Source organism: Pelmatolapia mariae, linkage group LG9, assembly GCF_036321145.2.
Source record: "Pelmatolapia mariae isolate MD_Pm_ZW linkage group LG9, Pm_UMD_F_2, whole genome shotgun sequence".
Lineage (NCBI taxonomy): Eukaryota > Metazoa > Chordata > Actinopteri > Cichliformes > Cichlidae > Pelmatolapia > Pelmatolapia mariae.
The window spans coordinates 38,100,737-38,112,972 of NC_086235.1; the positions used below are offsets into that span (position 1 = coordinate 38,100,737).

The 12,236-nt window shown below is 44.1% G+C and overlaps 1 protein-coding gene across 3 annotated transcripts in view; it reads right to left on the reverse strand.

Moving 5' to 3' along the window:
• Positions 1–542: 542 nt before the first annotated feature.
• The window catches only part of arhgef4 (Rho guanine nucleotide exchange factor (GEF) 4), a 91,354-nt gene continuing 79,660 nt past the window's right edge, over positions 543–12,236 (reverse strand). For all 3 annotated transcript variants that reach the window (XM_063484519.1, XM_063484520.1, XM_063484522.1), the window contains 3 exons: positions 4,040–4,283; positions 3,709–3,786; positions 543–1,881 (listed from right to left, as the gene is read on the reverse strand). In XM_063484519.1, coding sequence (XP_063340589.1) covers positions 1,724–1,881; positions 3,709–3,786; positions 4,040–4,283 — 480 coding nt within the window. In that variant the 3' untranslated portion in view covers positions 543–1,723. The remainder of the gene's footprint in view (positions 1,882–3,708; positions 3,787–4,039; positions 4,284–12,236) is intronic.

Genomic DNA, 12,236 nt, shown 5'->3' on the forward strand with positions numbered 1-12,236 from the left:
CAGCTGATATAAGATGCGGTAAGCTGAACACAGCTTCAACCGTCTGTTTGTTGAAAAATAGTAACGGACCGCATTTTCTTGTTAGTAACTGTAACGGTGTTGTAACGATAGGAATAGTAATTAGATTACTCGTTACTGAAAAAAGTAACGCCGTTAGTAACGCCATTACTTGTAATGCCGTTACATCACTGCCCATGATGCACCATCACATTCTGAATGTAAATAGTGTGGAGTCAGTGAAACTGTATGTGTGTGGCTATTTTCTCATTTATATAGTCTGTGCTTCCCACATCCTTTAAATATAAGTAGTGCAGTGTAACTACATTAAGTGTGAACTGTATCACTTTTCAGAGCAATCTCCCTTTGAACGGCATGAAAAGCAAAGTAATACAGACTTGATACTGAACATAGTTTCAGCAGGTTTTTTAATATATAAAGTGAAAATGTTAGCTTGTACTCCATGTTAGCGTACACATGGTTTGTCGTTAAAGAACTGAAACTGCAAAAAGAGTGGCATGAAACAAAGTAAAAATCACCCCAAGTTGAAGCGACATGTGTCATTTTAGGAACGTTTAATTTTTGAACAGAAAGGAGTAAGGAGTACATTTCACTAAATGCACTTACAGAGCAATATCGCCGGGCTGCACTGATCTGACATGAGATTATACTGGAAATCAGATACACAGAGCAGGAATAGTGAATATCAGAAATACAGGTAGATAAAAGAGTGTGTGTGTGAGACAGAGAGATGCTGTCAGCATGGCTGCACAATGAAACCAGCTTTAACCAGCTATCAGGTTAAATATAGCAGGGCTCTTCAGAGATAAAAAAATATTCCTCACAGTATTTCTTTTAAGCACATCCATGCATGTCATTGTAAAGCATCCATGACACACTTCAAATGGCACTTCAACAAAGAACAGAAAGAAAAAGAAAATCGAGCGAGTTGCGTACTTTCATTGACACAGCAGGTATCAGGAGTCGTCGAGGTTCAGACCGTGGAGCCAGAACAGCCGAGAACATGTGCTGAGCCGATTCTTCTTTGGGCTGCGTTTGATATTCATCAGGAATTTGCACATTACACCAGAGAAGTACAAAACCAAATCCCGGTGGATCATAATCACGAAACAAAACATAGCTGAAATTATATTTCTGTACATGGAAACGCACAAGAAATGTTGTCTCTTCATAAGCAGACATGGAACAAATATAAAAACAGATCATCTGGCACTACAAACACTTGGCATCTGTCAAATCATGAAGCAACAGAAGAGTGAAAATAAACAAGGTTTTGTTGACAGGCAACGTCCTCACAGAGACAGCACAGTCAGGAGTCCCACACTCACCTGCAGCAGTACAGTACTAGTACAGTACTAGTACAGTACTAGTACAGTAGCAGTACAGTAGCAGTACAGTAGTAGTTTTAGTTCCAATCAGTGCTTGATTCAAGGTCTATTATTAAGTGAACCAAGAGTTTACTCTACCTATCTGACTCATTGTCTCTAGAGGACCATTCCCATGTCTGATTGTTAACCAACATATAAAGTGCTTTCAAAAGATAACATATTCAATTCATATCTATACAATAAATCAATAATTAGAGGATATTATGTGTAGGAATTAAAGAGAGGAAGGGTTAAAAACGGTCTATTCAGGCACGAACAGAGACTCTTTCTCCTTCTCTGTTCCGTTTCTCCAAGGCTTTTTTTTCCTTACAGTTTTTTTACTTCTTGAAGGGCGTCAGTCTGCCAATGTTGTGCCAGAAGGTGGAGGTCTTGCGCTTGGGCTCAGCCAGCATAAAGACCTGCTGCTGGGGCAAAGCAGAGGGGAGAGAGGGGTGTTTCTGCCTCAGGAGGAAGTCATAATAAGGTCTGGACACCGCTGAGGAGAAGACAAAAAACAGATCATTACTTATAATACAATAATAATACATTTTATTTATAGGTGCCCTTAAGACAGGATGTCCTAAAAACTCCCTGAAAAGCCTTCAATTAATCCAAAATGCTGCAGCAAGAGTCCTGACAGGGACTAGAAAGAGAGAGCAGATTTCTCCTGTATTGGCTTCCCTTCATTGGCTCCCTGTTAAATCCAGAATTCAAAATCCTGCTCCTCACATACAAGGTCTTAAATAATCAGGCCCCATCTTATCTTAATGACCTTGTAGTACCATATCACCCTATTAGAGCACTTGGCTCTCACACTGCAGGCTTACTTGTTGTTCCTAGAGTATTTAAAAGTAGAATGGGAGGGAGAGCCTTCAGTTTTCAGGCCCCTCTTCTGTGGAACCAGCTTCCAGTTTGGATTCGCGAGACAGACACTATCTCTACTTTCAAGATTAGGCTTCAAACTTTCCTTTTTGCTAAAGCATATAGTTAGGGCTGGACCAGGTGACCCTGAATCCTCCCTTAGTTATGCTGCAATAGACGTAGGCTGCTGGGGGATTCCCATGATGCATTGAGTTTTTCCTTTCCAGTCACCTTTCTCACTCACTATGTGTTAATAGACCTCTCTGCATCGAATCATATCTGTTATTAATCTCTGTCTCTCTTCCACAGCATGTCTTTATCCTGTTTTCCTTCTCTCACCCCAACCAATCACAGCAGATGGCCCCGCCCCTCCCTGAGCCTGGTTCTGCCGGAGGTTTCTTCCTGTTAAAAGGGAGTTTTTCCTCCCCACTGTCGCCAAAGTGTTTGCTCATAGGGGGTCATATGATTGTTGGGTTTTTCTCTGTATGTATTATTGTGCGATCTACTGTACAATATAAAGCGCCTTGAGGCGACTTCTGTTGTGATTTGGCGCTATATAAATAAAATTGAATTGAATTGAAAGACCCTCAAGGTCACCTTACAATAGCACAAGAACAATAGCAACAATATAACATAATACAATACAATACAATACATGGCAAAATTAAATCTAGACATAAGAGAAAAAAAAGCATGAAAGTATAAAAGCAAGTATAAAAGCTGAGCAACGTAAAAATGGACTAAGACCGAATCAATTGTATGCAATTTTGAATAGATTGGTTTTGAGACGTGATTTAAAAGTGGTGAGAGAGTTCATGATCTGGTGGAAGTGCATCCAAAGTCTTGGAGCAGAACAGCTAAAGGCTCTGAGTCCCATGGTAGTCAGGCGAGCAGGTGGATTTATGAGGCAGACCGTAGAGAAGAGAATTACAGTAATCTAAACGGGATGTGACAAGAGCATTGACAAGTATGGCGGTACTGTTTGGAGTGAGTGAGGGATGAAGGCGGTTAATATTACGAAGATGAAAATAGGATATGCATTAGGAAACAAGGAAGGGTTTCATTATGAGGGTCTGAGATTGCATTTGTTGTTTAAATCTAACTCGGTAAAAGTTCAGTATAAACCAAACCAAGTGAGCGGCTATGAATGACAGGGAGACTTCTACAAAGAGCCAAACAGGTGAAACAGGAAAAATATTAGATATACACATAATCTGTTGACATACGCACATGGCAGCAGATCACAAAGTGTGTACTGCCAGACATTTCGATTCGTTATCATCTGTGGGCCACTTTTTTACCCCTCAGTTGCACTGGTGTCCACTGCAGTCATGTAGGTAGAGCAGGTCATTTACTAATTGGAAGGTTTAATCCTTGGCTACTCCCATCTCCAGTCTGCACAGTATCCTTGGGGAAGATATTGAACCCCGAGTTACTCTACGATAAATTGATTGGTGCATACCTTTGGGTTTCCCAGCTGGATGGCTTTTGCCAGCATTCAACATGGCCTGTTTCTTCTGGACCTCTGTGAGAGTGAACCCTGACAAAAAGAAAAGAAAAACAAAAGCTTTATTCGTATGGACATCAGATCGACAGCATTCCAATCAGCTGACTGAAAATGTCCTTGACAAAATGAATTTAAAAATCAGAATTCTGTGAAAGTTTACAGAGTCTGTATCTGTTTAATGCATGTGCCACGACAGTGCTACAACAAACTTGGATTGCCACCATTATTATCATCCAAATGTTATTAGCATCCATTCATATGAAGACGAACTGAGCACATGTCTGACCTGTCTCGCGGTCTTGCTGGACCTGCCTCCTCTCATCAGTAAAGGCTCGGAGCCAGCGCTCTTTCTGCTCAGGCTTCTTAGCACATAGGAGGTGGACTTCATCACCAGCTAGCGAGCGCAGTTTCAGAGCATTTTTTACACTGATGTTGAAGTCTTTCTCCTTACCATCCTCCAGATCTATTACTTCCATGTGGTCCATGTCAATCCGGCCCTTGTAGTAAAGCATGTCTCGGCGCAGGAGGTCCTGCAAAAATAATGGACAGCAGATTTAAAGAAGGATTTGTTTTGAACAAGAGTAAAAAGAAAAGTAAACGAAAGCCAAAAGGTTTCTTTTGTTTTGTTTTTTTTGTTTAGCACTGTGTCACCTCAACAGTTCTCAACAGCCCGAGAGAAAACCCTAACAATCACATCACCCCCTATGAGCAACCACTTGGCAACAGCAGAAAGGACAAACTCCCTTTTAACAGGAAGAAACCTCTGACAGAATCAGGCTCAGGAAGGAGCAGCCAACTGCTGTGACCTGTTAGGAGTAAGAGGAGGGAGACTGGTTCACTTCCACAGCATGTCTTTAGTCCTGAGGTAAATAATAACAAATGATTGAATGTTCAATGGTTGATTCTGTTCATCTGGATGTAGTGTTTTCAGTGGGAGAAACGTTTCGTCACTCATCCAGGTGACGTCTTCAGTCTCAGCTGACTGCAGGTTTCAATCTTATAAACAGTACATTTGCATAATGACTGAAACCAGCCCAGTGAAGGAACAATGGGCTGGGAGGTCAGTTCCTTCATCATAATTATGCAAATTCTCATGACCATTGATCAATAATCACTGATCAAAGCCCACTGATCAATGGCCATGAGTACCATAGTCAGCAGTTGTCCTTCTCTCCTGGATCAGCTGGATCTTTCATTAGGCGTCTTCCCAGCTTTGACAAATGTCCAGCTGGGATAACCACATTTACTCAGGGCCTTTTTCCCACTTTGGCAAGGACTGCCTAAAGCTTGTTCATCAGTATGAGCAAACACCACATAAGATGGCGGATTACAGGAACCACCTGAGATTCAGCCTCAGATGCAGACAAAACAGGATTACTCCTAAAAGTCTGCAAATGAGCTCTTCAGTTAAAGGCTTCCGGGCAACAAAAATCCTCCAGAAGGCACAGCATCAGCTGCTTAATGAATGGGTGAGGCAAACAAATTTTACCATCGACGTGCTAAAATCTCAAGAGGAGTGGCTCAGACAGAGACTTAAGATGCTTCTAGATGAGAATTCTCTAAAAACGTTGTTTGACTTTACTGAGAAGGCTCGTCTAGCACAGCACAAGAAGTCTAAGACCAGGCAACAAAGGAAGTTTGACTTACTTGTTGTACGTTGGAAACCACCGCAAAATACGGAGAGTGTCCTCAGTGGCCAGAAGAGACAAGGATGCGACACCGAGGATGTGGACAACTGGGTGAAGAATTTGTCTGACAGACAGCTCACCCAAACAGAGAAAAACATCCTTGCTAAAGGGTTGAATTTTGCTGTCACACCGAGACAAATCCCGCTAGTGGAGCTGATCACAGCCACAGAAACAGCAATTCGTAACAACAATATTGCAGAAGTGGAAGCAGAGCAACTACGGACAAAAGTTTCGGCCTGTCTCAGCAATGCAAAGCCCCCAGCATCCAACATCACCATGGAGGAGAGGAAGGCACTCACATCACTTAGTGATGACAACAACATTATCATCCTTCTGACAGACAAGGGTAGGTGCACAGTATTGCTAAACCAGAAAGACTATCATGAGAAAATCTTGTCACTGCTCAGTGATGAAAATACTTATGAGCCCCTAAAAGGAGACCCAGGAAGTGGCTACAGGAAGAGGGTGATAGACTGTCTGAAGCAGTTAGAACAAGACAAGGCTATTGACCGGACCTCATACCACAGGCTGTACCCAGGGGAGTCTACACCAAGTCTGTATGGTTTACCGAAGATACATAAACAGGGTGCACCTTTAAGACCGATTGTCTGCATGATCAACTCTGTCACCTATAACATCTCCAAGTTTCTGGCTTCGATCCTCAACCCGCTGGTGGGCAGCTCTGAACACCACATCCAGAACACCCTGGATTTTGTTGAGAAGGTGAGAGATGTCATTATGGAGGCAGATGAAACCATGGTCTCGTACGACGTTACATCTCTCTTCACTTGCATCCCAGTCACGGAAGCGTTGGAGGTAGTCCGTAAGAGATTACAGGATGACCCCAACCTCAGCAACAGGACCACTCTCAGCATCCACCAAGTGTGTTTGCTCTTAACTGTGTCTTCATTCCACCTACTTCACATACAAGGGTCAGTTCTACAGGCAGAAACATGGGTGTGCCATGGGCTCCCCAGTTTCACCCATCGTGGCCAATTTGTACATGGAAGAAGTGGAAAAGAGGGCTTTGCTATCCTACCCTGGAACACCACCAAGCCATTGGTTCAGATATGTGGATGACACCTGGGTGAAAATCAAATCTCAGGACGTACCACATTTCACGGATCACATTAACTCAGTGGACCGACACATCGAATTCACCAGAGAGGATATGAAAAGTGGCAGGTTAGCTTTCTTAGACTGTGAGATCTCCATCAGTAATGGGGGACATCTAAAAGCTGACGTGTACCGTAAACCTACACATACGGATCAGTATCTAAGGTTTGACTCTCATCATCCACTGGAGCACAAACTGGGTGTCATCAGGACGCTACAACACAGAGCGAACACCATCCCCACTGACACAGCAGCCAGGGAGGCAGAAGAACATCACATCAAGAAGGCCCTGAGTAAATGTGGTTATCCCAGCTGGACTTTTGTCAAAGCTGGAAAGGCACCTAAAGAAAGCTCCAGCCGATCCAGGAGAGAAGGACAACCGCTGTCCAAGCGAAAACCTGTAGTGATCCCATATGTGTCAGGAGTATCGGAACAGTTGAGACGCATTTTTTCTAAACACCGGGTCTCTGTGGCTTTTAAACCCCAAAACATGCTGCGCCAAAAACTGGTCCACCCCAAGGATCGGGTCCCCCGACACAAACAGAGTAACATAGTGTACGCTGTTAAGTGCAGGAGGATTGCCAGGATTTATACATCGGGGAAACCAAACAACCTCTGGCTAAGAGGATGGCACAACACAGAAGAGCTACCTCGTCAGGCCAGGACTCTGCAGTCTATTTACACCTACAGGCCAGTGGACACTCTTTCAATGATGAGGATGTACACATCCTGGACAGGGAGGAACGCTGGTTTGAGCGCGGAGTCAAGGAGGCCATTTACGTGAAAAGGGAAAGACCATCTCTGAATCGAGGAGGGGGCCTAAGGGTACATCTGTCACCATCTTACAATGCTGTGATTGCAGCCATTCCCCAACTCTCTGTGAATGATACTCATGGCCATTGATCAGTGGTTGTTGATCAATGGTCATGAGAATTTGCATAATCATGATGAAGGAACTGACCTCCCAGCCCATTGTTCATCAGTGGGCTGGTTTCAGTCATTATGCAAATGTACTGTTTATAAGATTGAAACCTGCAGTCAGCTGAGACTGAAGAAGTTACTTGGATGAGTGACGAAACGTTTCTCCCACAAAACGCTACGTCCAGATGAACAGAATCAACTTTTGGAGATTTACTTACCTGGATGATTGAGAATGCATCAAGACGTAATGACTGAAAGCAAAGTGGTGTATAAACAGGGGAGTGAAAAGGAAATGTTCATAGCATCATGGAGAGCCTTAGCAGTAGCCTGAGCCTATTGCTGCATATTTAAGAGAGAGGCTGGATCAAGTGACCCGAAACAAACTTTATAAAGCTTTATAAAAAAAAAAGAAAAGTGAAAAGTACAAAGAGGGTCTGCCTCCTGAATCCAAACTGGGTGCTGGTTAATATAGGAGAGGGACCTGACAGCTAAAAGCTCTGCTTTCAGACTTGTGGCGCCTTGTGGCTCCTAGAGTAGAATAGGAAACAAAGTGCTCATTTGGGGTGATATATGGTCAAATTTGGTGTTTAAGACTAGATGGGGCTTGATTATTCAAGACTTTGTATATGAGGAGTAATTTAACTTTGACTCTTGATTTAATAGCTAAAAATATGGTCTCTTTAGTCCATGTCAGAAATCTCACTGCAGGATTTTTGATCAGTGCAACCTGAAAAATAAAGTATTACAATAGTCTGGCCTAGATGTCATAACTGCATGAAATGTTTTTTTAACATCACTCTGAGATAGGATGATTCTAATTTTAGAGGTACTGTGCAAATGTAAGAAAGAAGTCCTTACTATTTGCTTAATAATGTGCATTACAGGATATAATCTGGACGGCATTATCTTGGCCTCCAGTAACCAGGATAAGTATCTGGTTAGACACGTGATGTAGATTGGACTCAATACACAGGGCTCAGGAGAAAAGTTTACAAGACAAAGTCAGAAGCAAAGCAAAGGGATTTCCAGTTAGCGAGGCCCATGGCTCCACCACAGTACTTTCTTTCCTCAGCAATCTCTCTTTCAGTAACTCTCTGAGATCCATTTGCAGGTCTCTGCTGCCGAGTGAGCCAACACAGGAGGACTGGAGGATCATGGCATCACATTTCTATGATTTTTAGGGCAGAATATAAAAACTTCGGCATAATCTGAATTTAGAAAGAGATAATTAGAGGTCGTCCAGCCTACAGTTTAACGAATTTGTGAGCTAACCGCTCACGCCTCCACCCACTCACTCCACTAATTGACTCCGGCGCTGAACAGAGTTTTATTGACTTTTCCCTTGCTAAGAAACTAGGCTTAACTGTTGAGCCACTGCCTCATGCTCTATGAACCTCCTCCCTGAATGGTCAGCGTTTACCAGACGTCACCCACATTACTGAACTGGTAACATCATTCCAGAAATCATTCTGAGTTAATCAGTTTGTTTGTTTTTAAGACTCCACTAACCCATCTGGTTCTTGGCTATCCCTGGCTGTTACAACACAACCCCACTCACTGACTGGAGAAATGGCTGCATTTCTGGATGGAGGGAGGAATGCCACATGACATGCCTAAGATAATGATAATAATAATAATGGATTGCATTTATATAGCGCTTTTCTAGGCACCCAAAGCGCTTTACAATTCCACTATTCATTCACTCTCACATTCACACACTGGTGGAGGCAAGCTACAGTTGTAGCCACAGCTGCCCTGGGGCAGACTGACAGAAGCGAGGCTGCCATATCGCGCCATCGGCCCCTCTGGCCAACACCAGTAGGCGGTAGGTGAAGTGTCTTGCCCAAGGACACAACGACCAGGACAGAGATGGTAAATGGACTAATTCTTATATAGCGCTTTTCTACTCTCCCGGAGTACTCAAAGCGCCGTATACAACATGCCTCATTCACCCATTCACACCCACTCATGCAAGCACTTCTAAACGCAAGTGCAAACTAATCTACATTCACACACACAGTCACACTCCGATGAACGCATCGGTTAGTATCTTGCCCAAGGACACTTGACATGCAGACTGGGGAAGCCTAGGATCGAACCACCAACCTTCCGATCAGTAGCTGATCTGCTCTACCACCTGAGCCACAGCCACCCCGAGAGAGCAGGGGGATCGAACTGGCAACCTTCCGGTTACAGATGAGCTTCCCAACCCCCTGAGCTACGGTCGCCCAGATCTGCCACCTCCGTCTGTCCTCTTTCCAGCATCACCTCCGCCAACACCTCCGAAGCTAGCTGCTGTTCCTTCGGTTTATCATGAACTGGCTGAGGTATTTAATAAGGATTGTGCCTCCTCACAGGCCCAATGATTGCGCTATTGACTTGCTATCTGGGCACCATTGCCAACCAGTCGACTCTAAAGCCAGTCCCAGCCAGAAAGGGAGGCCATGGAGGAATACATTACCAACTCACTTGTTGCTTGGATAATTCGGCCATCTTCCTCTCCTTTAGGGGCAGGATTTTTCTTCGTGGAAAAGAAAGACAAGTCTGTAAGACCTTGCATTAATTATCGAGGTTTGAACACAATAACTGTTAACAAATACCCGTTGCCTTTGTTGACTTCTATGTTTGAGCTTCTCCAAGGAATGACAATCTTCAGTAAACTGGACCTCCGGAATGCGTACCATTTGTTTCGCAAAAAGGGAGGGGAACGAGTGGAAGATGGCCTTCAACACTCATTTGGGGCAATTTGAGTATCTCGTCATGCTGTTTGGGTTAACAAATGTTCTGGCAGTCTTCCAGGCCATCGTTAATGACATTCTCAGAGACTTCATCAACCACTTTGTTTTTGTCTACCTAGATGATATCCTCATCTTCTCCAGGTCAGTGGTGGAGCATGAACGGCATGTAAAACTAGTGTTGCAGAGGCTGCTGGAGAACCGTCTGTTTGTTGAAGCTGAGAAGGGCGAGTTTCATGTGAACACTGCTTCCTTCCTCTCTTCCATTATTAAACAGGAAAATCTGAGACCGGAACCAGTAAAAGTCCAAGCTGTCTTGGAGTGGTCCACACCACCAAACTGCAAACAGCTTCAACGATTCCTGGGATTTGCAAATGTCTATCGTCGCTTCATTCACGACTTCAGTAAAATTGTCTCACCTCACCTCTCCTAAGGTCCTGTTTCAGTGGGGGCAGGCAGCCCATGAGGTTTTTGCTCACGTGAAGCAACGTTTCGCTTTGGTGCCCATTCACACCCAGCTGGATCGCACCTGACCCTTCATCGTGGAGGTGGAACTTAGTCAACAGACTGAAGGTAAACTCCATCCATGTGCTCACAGAACAAAATTACGACGTTGGCGACAGAGAGCTACTGGATATCAAGTTGGTGCTGGAGGAGTGGCGGCAATGGCTTGAGGGAACAGCACAGCCTCTCACTGTGTGGACAGACCACAAGAACCTCGCCTACCTTCAGTCAGCAAAACGGCTTAACGCGCGCCAAGCCAGGTGGGCACTATTTTTCACACGGTTCAGTTTCTCAATTACCTACTGGCCTGGGTCCCAAAACATCAAGCTAGATGCTTTATCACACCAGTTTTCACCTTCTGAGGAGGCTCGAGTGGAAACACTGGTCTTTCCTGGGGGCTGTGTAATAGGAGGACTCCCCTGGGAAATTGAGTCAGTGGTAATGGCAGCATACCGAACCTGAACCTGGGACAAGACCCCCGGACCGGCTCTATGTCCCTTCATCCGTGCAGGCCCAGGTGCTCCAATGGGCAAGATTCTCGTGTCATCCTGGAATCCAACGCACCATCTCGTTCCTGGGGAGCCTGTTCTGGTGACTTCAGCTCAAGATGCCGGAGAGTATGTAAAAGCCTGCACCATCTATCCCCAAAATAAATCACTGACCTCTCCTCCGGCGGGCCTGCTCCAACCGCTACCAACCCCAGGCCGTCTTGATCACACATCGCCCTCGACTTTTTGACAGGCCTTCCACCTTCACCAGGAAACACGGTAATTCTGTCTATTATTGATTGCTTTTCCAAAGCAGCACATTTTGTAGCATTACCTAAGCTCCCCACAGCACTCGAGATGGACCAGCTGCTGATGGATCACTTGTTCCACCTGCATGTAATCCCTTCAGATGTCGTCTCCAACCGTGGACCTCAGTTCACGTCAAAGGTATGGAAGGAATTCTGCTCCACCATTGGTGCCCAGGTCAATCTCTCATCAGGTTATCACCCCCAAACCAATGGTCAGACAGACAGGCTGAACAAGGAACTGGAGCCCTCTTCCCATTATTCACTGTGCATATGTATATATGCCCCTTTAAATAAATCTTTTCACTTTTCACTAGTTTTGGAGTTTTGGATTCCTGCGATTGAGTCCTGCACCAAACAAACCTTGACAATTCAGTTAATGATCCATCTCAGTATACAAATACCACCATTTTTCTTCTTCCACTGACCAAACTGTCTTCTTCTTGTGGAATAAAGTGAATTATTATTAGAAAATTATAGAAATTTATTTGTATTTAGAATACAAATTAAGCCTATTAGCTTGACACATTAGTATTACCTTACACAGACACCTTGAGGGGACTGTTGTTGTGTTTTGGTGCTATATAAATAACACCTGATACACAACCATGAATAACCTTTTCTTTTGTACATATACACTGATGCCCCTTTCTCCTGGCTCTTAGGGTGATTCTTGCCACATGCTTTTATCAGTACCTCACAAAATGACATCCATTGTAGAAAAAA